General features: G+C 34.3%; 1 protein-coding gene across 2 annotated transcripts in view; it reads right to left on the minus strand.

Moving 5' to 3' along the window:
• The window catches only part of LOC119639099 (zinc finger protein rotund), a 128,922-nt gene that overhangs the window by 68,816 nt on the left and 44,655 nt on the right, over nucleotides 1-15,451 (minus strand). For both annotated transcript variants that reach the window (XM_038036297.1, XM_038036298.1), the window contains exons 3-6: nucleotides 13,154-13,249; nucleotides 8,402-8,438; nucleotides 4,395-4,445; nucleotides 4,109-4,317 (exon numbers count right to left, since the gene is read on the minus strand). In XM_038036297.1, coding sequence (XP_037892225.1) covers nucleotides 4,109-4,317; nucleotides 4,395-4,445; nucleotides 8,402-8,438; nucleotides 13,154-13,249 — 393 coding nt within the window. The remainder of the gene's footprint in view (nucleotides 1-4,108; nucleotides 4,318-4,394; nucleotides 4,446-8,401; nucleotides 8,439-13,153; nucleotides 13,250-15,451) is intronic.

The following is a 15,451-nucleotide window of genomic DNA, read 5'->3' on the forward strand; positions in this document are numbered from 1 at the left end:
TGGAGACTTCCTTTGATTGAAGTTGATACGCGAGTGCGTACGTCGACGGCATCGGCTCCTATTCAGAGATAGTTTTAGAACCTTCACCAAAATGAGCTTAGACTTTAACCTAAATTTTTAGATATGGATATGGGGACTTCCTTTGATTGAGGTTGATGAGACTAAGGGTTACTGAAATTCGTTTTCTTCTTATCGATTATAATTTCTCATTTGTTGTTATTGGTTTTATAGGTTTTTTTTATTATCTTTGTTTTCATTTAATTTTTGCATTTTTTGACATTCTGTCTGCATTTGGACCTATGTATGCATTTATATGTATACGCGTGTATTATACATCGGATATTTTGTGTTAATAATAAGTTGGAATCAGTGTAGGTGAATTTTTCTTCTGCATGCATACGAGTTGTACGTGCACATGCCAATGAATGTATTACTAAATATACTACGCATCGTTCCGTCCTCAGTTCGCATCCGCTCTGCAAACACTTTTATATGTTTGGTCAGTGTTCGGTACAATTTTTCACTTTTTTTTTACTTTTTCTCTTCTGTTTTTTAATTATCTGTACATATATATACATGCAAATCTTGTGCTTTTAACACCACCTACACACATATATATATATGTACACACGTACACAGGCATACGTATCTGCATACACACATGCTTTTCATCTGAGTAGAGGAGGGCGGCATAGACATTTTAGCTCCCCTATAGCAGGAATTTTTTTTTTTTTTTTGCCCAATTTTTTGGTTTTACGTTTACGTTTACGTTCGTTTTTTTTTTTTTTTGTTTTCTTTTTTTGCTTCCAACTCGATTTCATGAGCACAGCCTTCAATACTTTGTAGTCTGTGTGATGGAGTATCAGCATCAGCATCAGCATCAGCATCATCATCGTACTCGTCGTCGTTCTCGACGTCGTCGTTATAGTATCTGGGAAGTGTTTCTAGCAGCACCCCTGGTCTATTTTTTACTATTTGCGTTTTTGTTTCATTTTTTTTCCTTTTTCTTTTTATTTTTTTTTTTGTGTTATACTTTCATTCAACTATGTTTTTGTTGTTGGGTTAGGTGCTAGAGATTGCCTGGCACATGCATGCATGTTCCTCTTACACATTTTTGTATGATATGTCCAAGCGTGCGTATGTGTGCAATTGTAGGCTATCGTGTGGCATTGTATAGGATTGGTGCGAAATTTTAACAGTTTTTTGTTTCTTTTTTTTTTTTCGTGCTTTTGCTTTTTACCGGAGGGGGTCAAAATATGCGAAAGAAGAGAAATTCTATTTTTTGACTCTATGTATAGTGAAAAAACTATTAGTTAAATACAGTTTTGTTCCTCTCTCTCTCTTTCCCGCCTATCTATGACTAACTCTTTTTCTTTCTTGCATTCTTATTCTATCTCATTTGCACCTTATCTATGTCTCTGTCTTCTTTATGCCTTTTCATGCACTTTTGCGATTTTTATCATTTAGCAAAAAGAGTTTCGTAATTGTAGACTATTTGATGGACTTTTAAAATTCTTCTAACAAGAACCTTTGTTGAATGTTCTTTACTTTTGTCGATGCTTGTCGATCTTCCAGGAAATTTGTGGCCATTCTTCTTTAAAGTAATGAATTTTTATAAGCAAAAAATAAAAAGAAAGCAACAAACGAAAAAAAAAGAACGTATCGGTAGAAAGCAATATTGCATGAAGTTGGCCGTCTCGTTATGTTCGTTTCGAACATTGTTTGCCATGACGCTTCAATGATAATTTAAAACAATAAAAACTTTTTTTTATATTTTAACAAGTTTTTTTTTTTTGCAAATTTTCTCTCCCTTGATTTATAGACCTTTGCATAGAGTTGCATAGAGTTTGAATATTAAATATTAAATTTTTTAATTATCGAAGCAACTAACAACTGTTAAGATCACCATCGGCACAGACGCGAAATGTTTTTCAAACTTATCGATCGCCATTTCGATCTGGAATTTTATTAAAGTATCATCGGTAAAACCACTTAGGCCGTATCCATCTACGTGATATTCATTTCGAAAACAAACTTTCTTTTATGCTCTTCACCTTTGTTCTCCTCAAGTTCAAAGATCAAGAATCTGTTGCGGGAGTTCACAGATTCTCTTGCAATTAGCAAAGATCCCCACATGAAATATTTTTACTTGATAATATATAGAACAAGAGAGCTATTACATCCGATTCTACAATAATTCCTAAGCCTGGGAGGTAGATAACGTCTCTAAAAAAATTGATAACACCAGTCGAACAACGCTTGTCAAAATTTCATGCCAATTCGATATTATGTATAGGAGCCATAGGCGTTTCCATGGCGCTGCCTTTCTCGTTTCGAGAGCAACGGAAAAATCCGTATTTTATGTGATGTTTGATGGGAGAAATTCGACATTGGTTCGGGAGGTGGTGTGGCGGCTCTCTTCCCTTGAAAACAAAATATATGTTGAGATGGTATGAATACCGACGACGCTGAAAGCAGCGGTTGCGAAAAAGAAATGGTTAGAAATGGTTAGCAAGGCCTATGAAGAATACTGAAAATGATTCAATAGTTGAAGTGAAGTTCCACGCGACCGTTGACCTTGTAAAGATATCGCTATTTTGACTGCAAATTTATGCGTGATACAGCCACGTTTACCGACAATCGAACAGTAACATCGGCATATTAGCGATTTGGAGCGTTGGAGATTGTTATTACACCTGCCATGTCCCCATATCGTCTATGGTTTTTGCCTATTTGCAAATCTCACAATGATTAGCTCATTGCGAAAACTAAAGCGTATAGTAAACGATCGATACATTAGGAGTGATGTAGATCGATGGGGTTGCTCTTGAAGGAGACTGTATTGATGAAACTGATTGTGTGTTCAAAATATAAGGGGATTTTTTTTTTGTTTTTTTGATAATTGCTTTACGAAGGCAATTGAAAAACTCTTCTCTTAAAACGTTGATGCGCTTGTTATTAGTGAGTTGGTACGTCTGCCGTAGCTGCAAGAAATTGTTATCGCGCGAAAGAGTTTCTTTTGCTTTCCATAGATTCAAAACGATTATCGTGAAGCCGTTTACCCAGCCTCGGGAAAAGAATATGGTCATTGGGTGTCGTGAAAAAAGGAATGGATATATAGCTAATGCAATGATATTAGTTTGACATTCGTTTGAAAACTTGTTATTCGAAAAAAGTGTATTTTGATTTGATTTATCTTTTAATTATTGAACTTAGCAATATGTACTGATGTAGATTAATCAAGATTCAAATTACAGAGGTTTTCTCAGCATGTTGACGAAAATAATTTCCTTTCTTCCTTTTTCTTTTTTTTTTTAGATTAATTACTATTCTTCAAGGCAACTGGTTTTTCACTACGCCTAAGAATAAAATTTGAGTTCAAAGATTAACAAGGTTCTTCTAAGTTTTTGTAGTAAGATCATTGACTTGCGAGCGGTTTTATACTATCATTAATTAATCAATTAAAAACACTACAGTGGGACACTGCCCCTACACCACTTCACTTAATACAGCTATTCGTGTAGCGGCTTTTCAAAAGGCGCCTTTTGAAAAGTGGGCATTTTGGTCGAAAAAGTGTCCCGATCCAAATCATTTTCAACAGCGGCCTTTCTTAGGCGAAAGCATGTCAATGCATCAAATTTCATCAAAATATCTCAAAAATTACTCACAAATAGGTTGAATACAAGAAAACATTGACAGCCGGATGGGCGGAAAGACAACCTTATGTGATTCTGAGTTCATCACTGCAATAAAACATGAGTTTATTTCACCTTCTTCTGGTTGTTGCATTCATCCGCTCAAACGTAATATGTCTTTGCACCCAAAAATGGTCTGGGGTATAAAGACACATTTTGAAATCGATTCAAAAAAAAAAAAAAAAAACTGATTTTAAAATTAATGTTTATATCAATATGTTTGGAATCAAAGCAAACAAATAGTCATAGATAAGTTTTCATTCAAACCACTGCATATGATTTGTAATTGAAAACGATAATCCTTCAAAATATGTTCAAGTACTTAACTCGCTAATATGAACGTAAGCAGCTTATGCTACCAAAACTTGATTTCATTTATATGAGTATCATGGAAATTGTATATTGACGCTTACCTGAGGGCACATTTTGCATTGATATTTGCGGCCAGTACCGCCGCCACCGGTTCCCCCGCCCCCACCAGACCCACCCAATGAAGCGCCAATTTTCGTGGCATTAATAGGCTGGGGAACTACAAGAAGAGCGGCTGCCGCCGCTGAGCCATGATGACCGACATGATTGCCGTGATGGGCGACAGCACCGGTAGGTCCTAAAACGCCACCGCCTAAAAGTAAAATGTGAACAATTCTTATCACAATCACAAGACGAAGAAATAATTTTCATTTTCTTATCATTATTTACCTTGCCCTGTCACGCTATGATGATCTAAACGATTGTCTTCCAGAAAATGACCTGTTATTTGAAATGAAACAAAGACAAAATCGATATGAATGACAAGTTTATAAAGGAAATCTAATGGATGCTGGTATTATATATACTGTGCAATCGCACCAAGGTAGACAAGCCGACAGACAGCCGGCCAGCCGTTTAGAGATGTCTATTAAATTCATTTCATTGCCCCGATAATTATGTTGTTTAGTTGAGCAAAAAATTTAACAACAACAACAAAAAAAAAGAAGAAAGATATATGTATATCTATTTATATGTATGTATATGTATGCATGCATGCATGCAATAATATCTACGTATGTACACATATATATATATGTGTATAAAAATTATTGTCTAAGCTTTAGGCTGTGACAGCGCTAGTTAGCGAGTTAGCTGCGTTACAGTAACAGTGGTCGCAGCAAAAGCGTTAGATATGTGCAGTGGCGCCACCTATTGAGCACCACCATATACGGTAGATAGTTGTAAAAATTTCTCGTGTCCTCTATTCATTTTTATTACATGTCCATCCGTAGACTGACAGACCATTTGAAGGCGGCACTCATTTTTTTCTTTTCTTTTCGTTTTTTTTTTTCTATTTTCTTTTTCTTTTTTTTGCGCGCGACTTTGCTACTTATGTGGCTCAACTGGCTGCGGCAGTAACCTGTTTCAATCCATTTCATTTTATAACCAGACTGTCGCTTGTCAGTGTCTTAATGCCAAAAATTACTCAAGACGCTTCAATTGCTTTTAGAGGTTTAGAGGTTTGATTCATTGCATTTTGCGGTTTAATTAATAAAAAGAAAGAAAGAAACAAAGAAACAAAGAAAAAAAAATGCAAAGAGTGACATATAAAGTGTGCGTCGGCTAGAATGCCGAGAGCGAAATGAAGTGTGTGTACGTAATATTCTTAATAAACTGAAATATTTATAAATGATTGATATCTGGAATGTGCCATTAACCTAAGTTTAGAAACGTTTTGAAATGTTTATCGTTTTCTTAACGGTTTCGCGATTTTTTTTCAAATTCTACGATAAGGAATGCTTTCGCAAAGATTGGCTTAAAATTGACTTAAGTTTAGAAAGCAAACTGCTTCTATTTCTACTGCCCACTCAAAGACATTGGACAAATCCGTGGGTTATCCTAATAATGCAGCATTCTGCAGCTTCGACCTTGCAAGTTAGAATTAAGGCAGGGACGTTAGATTTTTTATGAAAACTGTTAAACACATGACTTCGAAAAGGATAACGGCAATTCGACATAGACAACTGAAACAGAGTTCGTTCCTGTTCTTCCAGCGTATACCGTTAAACACTACCAAGACGTATTGCCGATGTGCGGTTCGTTGGATCTTTTTTCATTTCCACTTTGGGGATTGGCTTTGTTTGTAAACTGGTGCCGGATACGCCCTCATCAAGAACCCGATCGTGTATCGTATCTTTGGCTCAATAATCGTAACTATACTATATCCTATGCTGTTTAAAGCTACTTCATGTTACTTTATCTAGTTTAATCTTATCCAATCTAGTTTTATATTAACCCAAATTCTAACATACTTGAATGTCCCCTATTCTATATTATTATTATGCCTGCCATCATATGCTGTTTTATTCTACTTTATGTTACCCTATCCAATTTTATCTTATCCAACCTTAGCCTAGGTCAATTTATCCTACTAGGTTTTAATCCAAATTCGAACGTACTTCAATGTCCTTTATTCTGTATTATTTTTTTGTGTGCTATTCTCTGCTGCTACACCATGCTACTTTGTCCAATTTTAACTTATACAATCTTAGTCTAGGTCAATTTATCCTACCCAAATTCTAACCTATTTCACGGCCCCTTATTCTATACTATTATTATGCATGCCATCCTATGCTGTTTTATTCTACTTTATGTTACTTTATTCCATTTTATCTAATCCAACCTTAGCCTAGGTCAAAATATCCTACTGCATCTTAATACAAATTCTAACCTATTTCAATGTCCCTTATTCTATATTATTATTATGCATGCCATCCTATGCTGTTTTATTCTACTTTATGTTACCCTATTCAATTTCATCTAATCCAACCTTAGCCTAGATCAATTTATCCTACTAGGTTTTAACCCAAATTCGAACGTACTTCAATATCCTTTATTCCGTATTATTTTTTCGTGTGGTGTCCTGTGCTGCTATATCATGCTACTTTGTCCAATTTTATCTTATCCAACCTTAGCCTAGGTCAAAATATCCTACTGCATCTTAATGCAAATTCTAACCTATTTCAATGTCCCTTATTCTATACTATTATTATGCATGCCATCCTATGCTGTTTTATTCTGCTTTATGTTACCTTATTCCATTTTATCTAATCCAACCTTAGCCTAGGTCAATTTATTCTATTGCGTCTTAACCTATTTCAATGTCCCTTATTCTGTATTCTTATTAGGCTTAACCCGAATTCTATCAAAATTTCAATCTCTCCTATTTTATGTTATCCATTTTATTCAATCCTATGTTGTTATATTGTATTTCATTCTACTTTACCGAATTTTATCCCATTGCCGTCACCTCGTAGATTCCATCCTACTTTAATCTCTCTCATTCCATATTACCCTTGTTATCTATCCTATGGTATTTTATTCTACTTCGTGCTGCTTTTTAATCAATTTTCGCGTACATAACTCTTCTCTGGCTCATTTTATCCTATTGCGACTTAACCTATCTTTTTTATCTCTTATCATCTGTTATTGTGTCTTCGAATGAGTTTTCTTGCAACTCGTATTAACACAAATTTTCGTTATAAACTGTTAATCGATGTTGTCTACCTTATCTGTCTTGATTATCTTGTAAATCTAATTTTATTGAATGTAACTAAAAATTGCTGAAAGCAGTTGACCTTTAACCGAAATTCAAAGTTTTCGCAACTATTTGAAGACAAGCTTAAGTAAGCTGGCATATGTTAGTAAATATGTGAAAATACATAACACAAGCGTATACAAGCCTACTTATATGTGCATTATATGTATGCACAAGGAAATGTATGCTAAAAACGTGGTTAATAAACAACAACAGTAGCACAAGTAGCGAAGCTTAGGTACAAATAAACAAAATGCTTACAGCTTGTTAAGCATAATAAACAACAGCAATAAAAATGCTCGCGAAGTAAATGCAAAATACGAAGAAACAACAAGTGCTGCTTGCATACGTTCATCCATACATATATGTGTATATATGTATGGGCATGAGTCTATATAAGCAATAACTACAATGTATGTTCATCCTATACATGAGTTTAAGGCATGAAGGTATGAAACGCTAATGGCGGGAGCTAGAGAAGATTACAATTTTTCCTTACAGTTTAGAATCAATGACAGGTACATGTAAGACCTCCCTGAGGTTTTTTTTTTTTTTTTGTTATATTTTTATTCATTTATTTATTTATTTATTTTGCTTTTTTCGCTTCTTCTCGTTTAGTTTAAATAACATTAAAGCTAAACCTAGGCTAGGCTATGACGATAGTCGTCCTAAAAACATTCTGCCATACGAAGTGATTACCTTTGCTAAGATGAAGCAAAAGTACAACAATAACAACAATAACAACAGTAACAACGATAAAAAGTGAACAGAAGCGATGATATCAGTGTTAAACAATGCTTTGGATAAGAAAGAGGAAAAGACGGAAAAAATTACGAAAAAAATACTAAAATACAAGAAGTATAACAACTAAAGAAAATAGAGATAACAATCAATTAAGGCTGAAAATATGTAAAGAGAGAAAAAGAAAAAAAGAAAAAACAAACAAAAGACAATTATATGAAAAACAAAAAAAAAAAAAAAAAAAAAACAGCCAGTAATCATATGTAAGCAAAAGTAAAGGAATATATTATATTTAAATTTATTAATTTGTACTTTTAGCTTTAGCTACTCATTTATTTATTTTTCTTTGCAAAAACTTTCAATTAATATGAAAAAAAAAAACAAAACATTTTTTTACCTTTTTGTAGATTATTATGATGATCGTTCATTTTAGCCTGAAAGTAGTAATGAAAATAAAAACAAAATTATTGCTTGAAAAAATTAAATCAACACAATATACATTTTATATAATAAGATAATGCCGAGTGTTTGTCCGTAACGTTTAACATTTTCCTTAAAGAAGAGCTAACCACTTATTGCTCGCTCTATATAAAGGCTCTGGAGTGGGGAAGCAAAGCAAACTTAGTCAAAAAAATTCAAATGCAACAAAGACAACCTATCGCCAACAATCTATCGCCAAGTTATCGTTTAAAGCTTATGCTAACCTAACCTAACGAAATTGGGGCTATTGTCTATTGTCATTGCTTACGTAACGCTTTCTTTCATTCCCTTTGAAGTAATATTCAGTAGAGCCGTCCTCTAACGCAAGAAATGTATTCTATGCGATAAATTGCGGGCGTGTCTTACTTAACAGGGTTAATTCAGGTTGTGCTGTATTGGAATCATATTATAAGAAACTTTTTACTACACCCTATAGCTCTTAAGGGGTTGCGGGATCTAATATTCAGAGGGACTTGAGACAGAGTCAACTTTTACGATTTCATTATTTTTTTGCATCCATTTAGGCTAGCCTGTCCGTCCGTTCGCTTGGGTGTCTTGATTCAGCCTACAGGTCACAATTTTTGCGACCTTGATACACTTAAGTGTTTTGGTCCATGGACAATAGATATTGAAAATGGTTTCGAAGCAACTATTTTTTCAGACCCCCCCGGTATAAAGCCGCTGAATGACTGCATCAAACGAAGTGGTGTAGGCTTTTTAATGGAGCAACGCGTCCAACTGCAATCTTTTCACTTGTTTTTACACCTATCACCGAAGGATAAGTGGGATACTTATTTTGCCAAAACGTTTGCAGCGCGCAGAGTTCATAAATTCTTGGCCAGTTTCAAATTTGGAATGCACTTAACCGGAATGCATGTTCGTCAGTCCATCTGTCCATCCAAGTGCGCAATGTACATGTTAAAGATATCGCCTACGAATTTGCAAAAGATTTTGGAAGTGACTTGATCTTTTCAAAGGACATGCCTTCAACACCCACTTGTCTTTTATATTGAAAACTGAAACGTTGTTCTATTTGTTGTAAACGTTTTGATAAAATGGACCTACCTCCAACTAAAGGGTGATAAAAATAAAGCAATTTTTTGATAAGATCCGCAGATTGATCTTGTAATTGCCAATCTGGGTTACGGGACCATATACCATATTTCGTAGTTATGATCCTCTTTGAGTTTGCTATATACAGATATCCAGAAGGACGGAAGCGCTTGATCCCATCCTTCATTTTTATAAGAAGCAAAGTCTATCTGGTATTAAGCAAAGGCAGTGAAAGCTCTCGTAGACAAATATGTTGAAAAGATTACAGAGAACCGTTTCAGAGATGTAACAAACAACTTAAAAAATCCCCTGTAACGTGATTAAAGCTAAGGGGAGAATGTACTAAACGCTTTGTAACCGTTCTCGCTATTTCTCACCAACTTTTTAATTAATCTAATGATTACAAGTGTAATCTTCAGAAGATAAAGTTTTATGCGTAAATGTAATTTTGTTTGCACAAATTTCCGTAGAATAAAGTTTTCAAACGCTCTATGTGCTTACATACATACGGGGGGAGGAGGGTTTAGTAACGGAATAATAAAATTAAGATTTGCTTGCAAAATAATTAGTAAATAATTTCTGTTTCCGATTATTATAAACTTTGGGTTAATTTTATATCCACATGCACATCCATACACACTTATATTTACCTTTATACCCTGCAATATTGTCAAGAGTATAAAAAACATATCGCTACAGTTTGATGATTTGTGGTTGAACGCCCTCAATTATCATCTAAATTAATTTAGATATTTAGACTATCGTCATTCAATTCGTTTCTCACACTAACGTTGTGGCGAATATGGATAATATTTACTCGTTTTGTGTTTTATAAGCTATACTATATACTTTTATGTTCATATATATGTATGTATGTATTTATTTATTTTCTTTATTCATGACATCCGGTAGACGGTTAAGCATTATATAACCATTGTTGCAACCCCCTCCGAAGGACGAGGATGTACATTCGTTTCGTCAAAGCTTTTGCAACAGCCGGAAGGAAATTTTAATCTTCATCGCTATGGCTAGAAAAGAGCGAGAGGTTATTTTAAAATTATATTGAATGCTTGGTAAGCATTAAAGGTTCGATTCTTGGGCAAAACAAGTAAAACTCCCGCCATTAAATACCCTAAGGCTGTATTAATTCGTATACTGAATTCTCAAAACGAAACCTTATAAATGAAATGGTCGAAAAAGTTGGCCCGACCCAAATCACTTTCAGCAGCGTTCGTCCTTTTGTCAAGACACGTCAACGCATCAAATTTCATCAACGTATCTCAAAAGTTGCGAGCTGTGGATTGAATGCAGAAAAGCAAAACTGCCGGACAGATGGACTGACGGTCAGGCGAGCTTGTATTGTTCCAGATTCAGATTCAGTGATTACCCCAAGTGGATTATGGCGTAAAAAGTCTCTCTTTTGATCACAAAGAATGTTTAAATTAATTGAATGACAATCCCGCCCGTACTTCTCTTCACGAAATTATTCTTAATGATGAAGAAAGCTTCTGGAATTACGCCATTTACGGTTACGAAGAAGCGTGTTTCGAGCAAAATCCCTCTTCAAGTGTTGTTTTACCCAGACATTTGCTATTAATTCTAAGCAGGTTGGGGAGAAAATATTTACTATTGAGTGCCAAATGCTGTAAGTATGGTTAGGTTTAAATATAATTTTTAAATTAGAAGGAAGAAGTTCATGTTTTTTAACTCAACCGCTCTAGATTGAAAAATTTCTTTGACAAACAATTTCATTAGATTGAAAGTAGGGGTCTACGCGTGAAAAACTGTTTAGGCTGAGTAGATTACAGTCGCTATTATCAAGACGGGGTTCATATCTCACTATGTCAAAGTTTTCTTTGACGGCAGCTTTTGTGAGTGCCCTCTCTTGATGAAGACATAATAGTTACAGATTTAGATCACATATATAAAATATATATAAACAAGTATCCGCCTGAGTGGCCGAGTAGACAAGAGTCTCGACTAGCAACTCAATAGTCGTGGGTTCAAACCTCAAGTGCGGTAGAGTTTTTTAATAAAAAAGCCGATAGCCCTAGACGCTAGTGCTTTAAGACTTTAGTCTTAGAATTTATTCTCTGGCTAAATTTATAATAATAATAATAATAATAATAATATAAGCAAGTAAAACTTGATTGGTGCATTGGGCTTATCGGGCTTTAGAGGTCACTAATATTTATCTCTCTGTTAGTATTTAGCAATGAAAAATTAGCTAAGCAGAACGTTCAGCAGATTTCAGCAGGCTCCGATAATTTCACGGTGCAGTAAAGTTCACTTTGGTGGTAGCTGTGTTGAGTGCGCTCGATCGATAAACATATAACAGCTACAGATTTGGACCACATATATAAAATTTTAGACAACTAAAGCTTATGCTATGATGCGGTAGAAGATCTTTAGGTCGTAACTATAGTGAGCGTTCAGACGGTGAAGTCATAATACTTAATGATTAAAGCACGCATTCAATAGGTTGCGATCACCTCATATCTCCTTCTCTTTCTTCACATCTTTCTGGCCGTCACTGTGTTAGAGACGCAGGGATTGTCTTGCGAATGATCGGACAAAGAAAAAAATCTGATCATTGTCTTCATATTTCTAAACGCTACCAGCGATGGAATCGCAGAGTTGATTTGAATCGCAGTTATAGCTAAAAAGGCATAACTACTAATGTAAATGATTTAAGTCAAATTAATGAAAAATCAATTCCTAATTCTCTACAGATGCCCACAGAGCCCTTTTGATTGATTACGAACGACTTATTAGCACGAATATGTTGATAGCGCGACTTTTTAAAAGCAACCTCAAGTCATAATAAACTAAACGTTATATCCAATATTTAAGAGTTGAATAAATTCGTAAAAAAAAGGGGAAAATGAAAAATAAAAATCTGTAAATAAAGCGCGACGACTAACGCGCGGATATGTAGGTTAAAATTCCGTTCTAATCATCAAAGAAAACAAAAGAAAAAACATAATATTTTTTTATATTCTAGTTTAGCACGTATTGAAAAACAATAACTACAGGCAACAGGCTTTGAAAGGGAGAAAAGCATGAGCAATAAAAATATCTACGACTACGATGGTACATGTGTCTACAATATCCATGACCTGGGCTAAAGCCATGACGAGAAGTAAATAAAAATGAAATTTAACGGCTAAATAAAAAAACAAAAAAAAAAAAAATATTAACAAAAAATGAATAAAAACAAATCACGTGCTTTGCTACAAAAAAAAAAAAATAAAATAAAAATAAAAAACACAAAAATAATAATAATAATAATAATCTAACACATCTCGCCTAACAGGCCAGAGAGTGTTAGATAGAACTCAGCTAAGCCGGATGGTGTGAGGGCATGTTTTGTGGTATTTTTCTGCATATTTTTTCGCTTTCAAACACAATTTACTTACAGTCATGTAATACCTATGGTTATGTGCTCATAATCGAATTTCTCACTTAATTAATAATTTTTTTTTTTTTTTTTTTTTTTTTCCTAAAACATAATAAATAGAATAAACTTTGGTTTCCCTTTTTTTTTTTGTATGATTTAATGGTTGTTTTTATTGCAATAGTTTGTTGTTAATAGATATCAGTTGTGTGCATGTACCTCATATCCTTGTTTGTTGGACATGTGGTGACGTAGCGTTGGCGGCGCTGGCCACGTATTATATTCCGAGATATCTTTGCTGTGCTGGCCGCATTGCTGAATTTATTATAAAGATAATCATGCGAAGAGAAGTTGAACGTGTAAGAAGAATATAGAATATAGAGAAAAAAAAAAGAGAGAGAGAAAGAGAGAGAGAGAGAGAGAGAAAAAAAAAAGAAAGAGAGAGAATGAGAAAAAAAAGAAAAAAGTGCATTGAAATAGTAAATATGAAGAGGAAGAAAGATATAGAACAAGTGGAAGATAGATATTTATATACAAGTTAATATGTAAGAAAAATATATGAAAAATTTCTTTTACTCTAATACGGACTTAAGTGCAACAATCGAAAAACTTCGTTTCACTACACAATTATCTGCCGCCATTTGCAAATGAACCGTTAATTAGCTGTTAATGAGAAAATCTTAAAATTATTGTGGACTGATCGTGTCGTCTCTTACACTTCTGATTTTCGGAAACTCACACCCGCTTTCCATTGTCCGCTCCTATGGCGAGTAATCAACTTAGGAAGGTTAAAATAATATATGGCGAAGCAGGCAGACAGGTGAGCAAAAAGATGTAACGTCAGCCGGGCCGTGGCAAAAAGCAAATAACGGCTCTGAGGTTAAAATTCTCAAAGACAAAGTGAAGAGAGAAATCTCTTTAGGTTAATTGGGTTCTTACGTCATTTAACACAATATGCCGCAGTCAACTCCATACACCGGCACTTTTGGCCTCTTGCCTGAATTTGGGAATAATTATATTCGACACGCATCCCGGAGGTTACGTCGTACAAAGCAAAGGTTCGGTATTCAAAATTCTTCAATTAACAGTTAGGAGAGATCTTGCTGGCGCTGTTGGCATTTCAAAAACGAATCGGACAATAGCACGTCAAAGAATATTTTCAACCTGAAAAGCTCCCAATATCTTCTTTGGTTCTTCAAAACCATTTCGTTAAAAATTCTACCACAACTACCGTATTAACCTATCCCCATGTGACTTCGGGTTACTTCCTGAAATCAAAAGACAACGTCTTGACTCGATTGACGAGATAGACACAAGTTGAATCCGGCAAACAACTATAGTCACTATGCCGAGGATCGGGAAAAACGTTGACATAAGTCAATAATATCTGGGAGGGATCACTTTGACGATCACTGTGACGATGTAGATTTGCAATAATAAAATGATTTAAATCTTACTTTTCGAGCTTTATTCCTATAATGTATAATGATTATGGCTTTACTTCGTATAATGTACGATATAGTTATGTTATCTGTATTGCTATCTTCACTGCTGTTCACCATCGTCTCGGAAGGGACTCGATAATCCTACTGGCACATTAATTATTAATTACAGTAATTTTTAATATTGCATAAATTAACAATAATAATTATTATTAATTAATAAATTAAATTAAACTAATGACTTTTTATTGAGATGGTAAGACCTATGGTAAATTTGTAGAAGAGAATCTATTCGTTCAAGGCAACATTAGCAGTTCAGGTATGCATGAAACGAATGTAGATTTAATTCGATTTTCAAAGTGAACCCTTTGTGCTGAACACGCCGCACAATAAATGTAAATAGGAGTAGAATAAGCCAGGCTAGGCCGGCTATTAAACCATATTGTCTAAAACAATTCTTACTTTTGCCATAGACCACAAAAATTATAGCCTGTTTCTTATGCGAACTTATGTAAGTATGTATATGAAATGTATCTTACAAATTAGATCTCTTTGCAAATAAAAGCTTACTCTCTGTAAGAATGATTGTGCCCAAGAGGTTCAAAATTTAGCATCTGTTATAACTCAATTTTCTTAAAAAAATATTAAATCTTAAATTTTTCTGTCCTAAAAGACTAAAAAGTAGGACCTAACAATAGGCGTGGATAGTCTAAATTTTGTATAGTTCATTTTTATATAATATTACAATTATGGGTTAATTTTTATCCTAACATATTAAAATCTAAACTTTTCTGCCCTATAAAGATACAATTTTTGTGAAAATTCTTCATTAGGGTAGGATCCAAAAAATAGATTCAAATGGTCCAAATTTGCTGCTGTTAATTTTTGTTATCATAAACGACTATTATGATCTGATTTTTATTATGAAGTATTGAAAATTGGACCTTTTCGTCATATGAGAAGAGGTTCAAAAAATTGCCCCAGCTAGTTCAAAATTTTCACACCAATTTAGAAAGTCGAAATACTATTACTTGGGCACTTGTGTAGAGAAATTTCGAAAATTTTTACCATAACA

This window comes from Glossina fuscipes, unplaced genomic scaffold (assembly GCF_014805625.2).
Source record: "Glossina fuscipes isolate IAEA_lab_2018 unplaced genomic scaffold, Yale_Gfus_2 112, whole genome shotgun sequence".
Classification (NCBI taxonomy): Eukaryota; Metazoa; Arthropoda; class Insecta; order Diptera; family Glossinidae; genus Glossina; species Glossina fuscipes.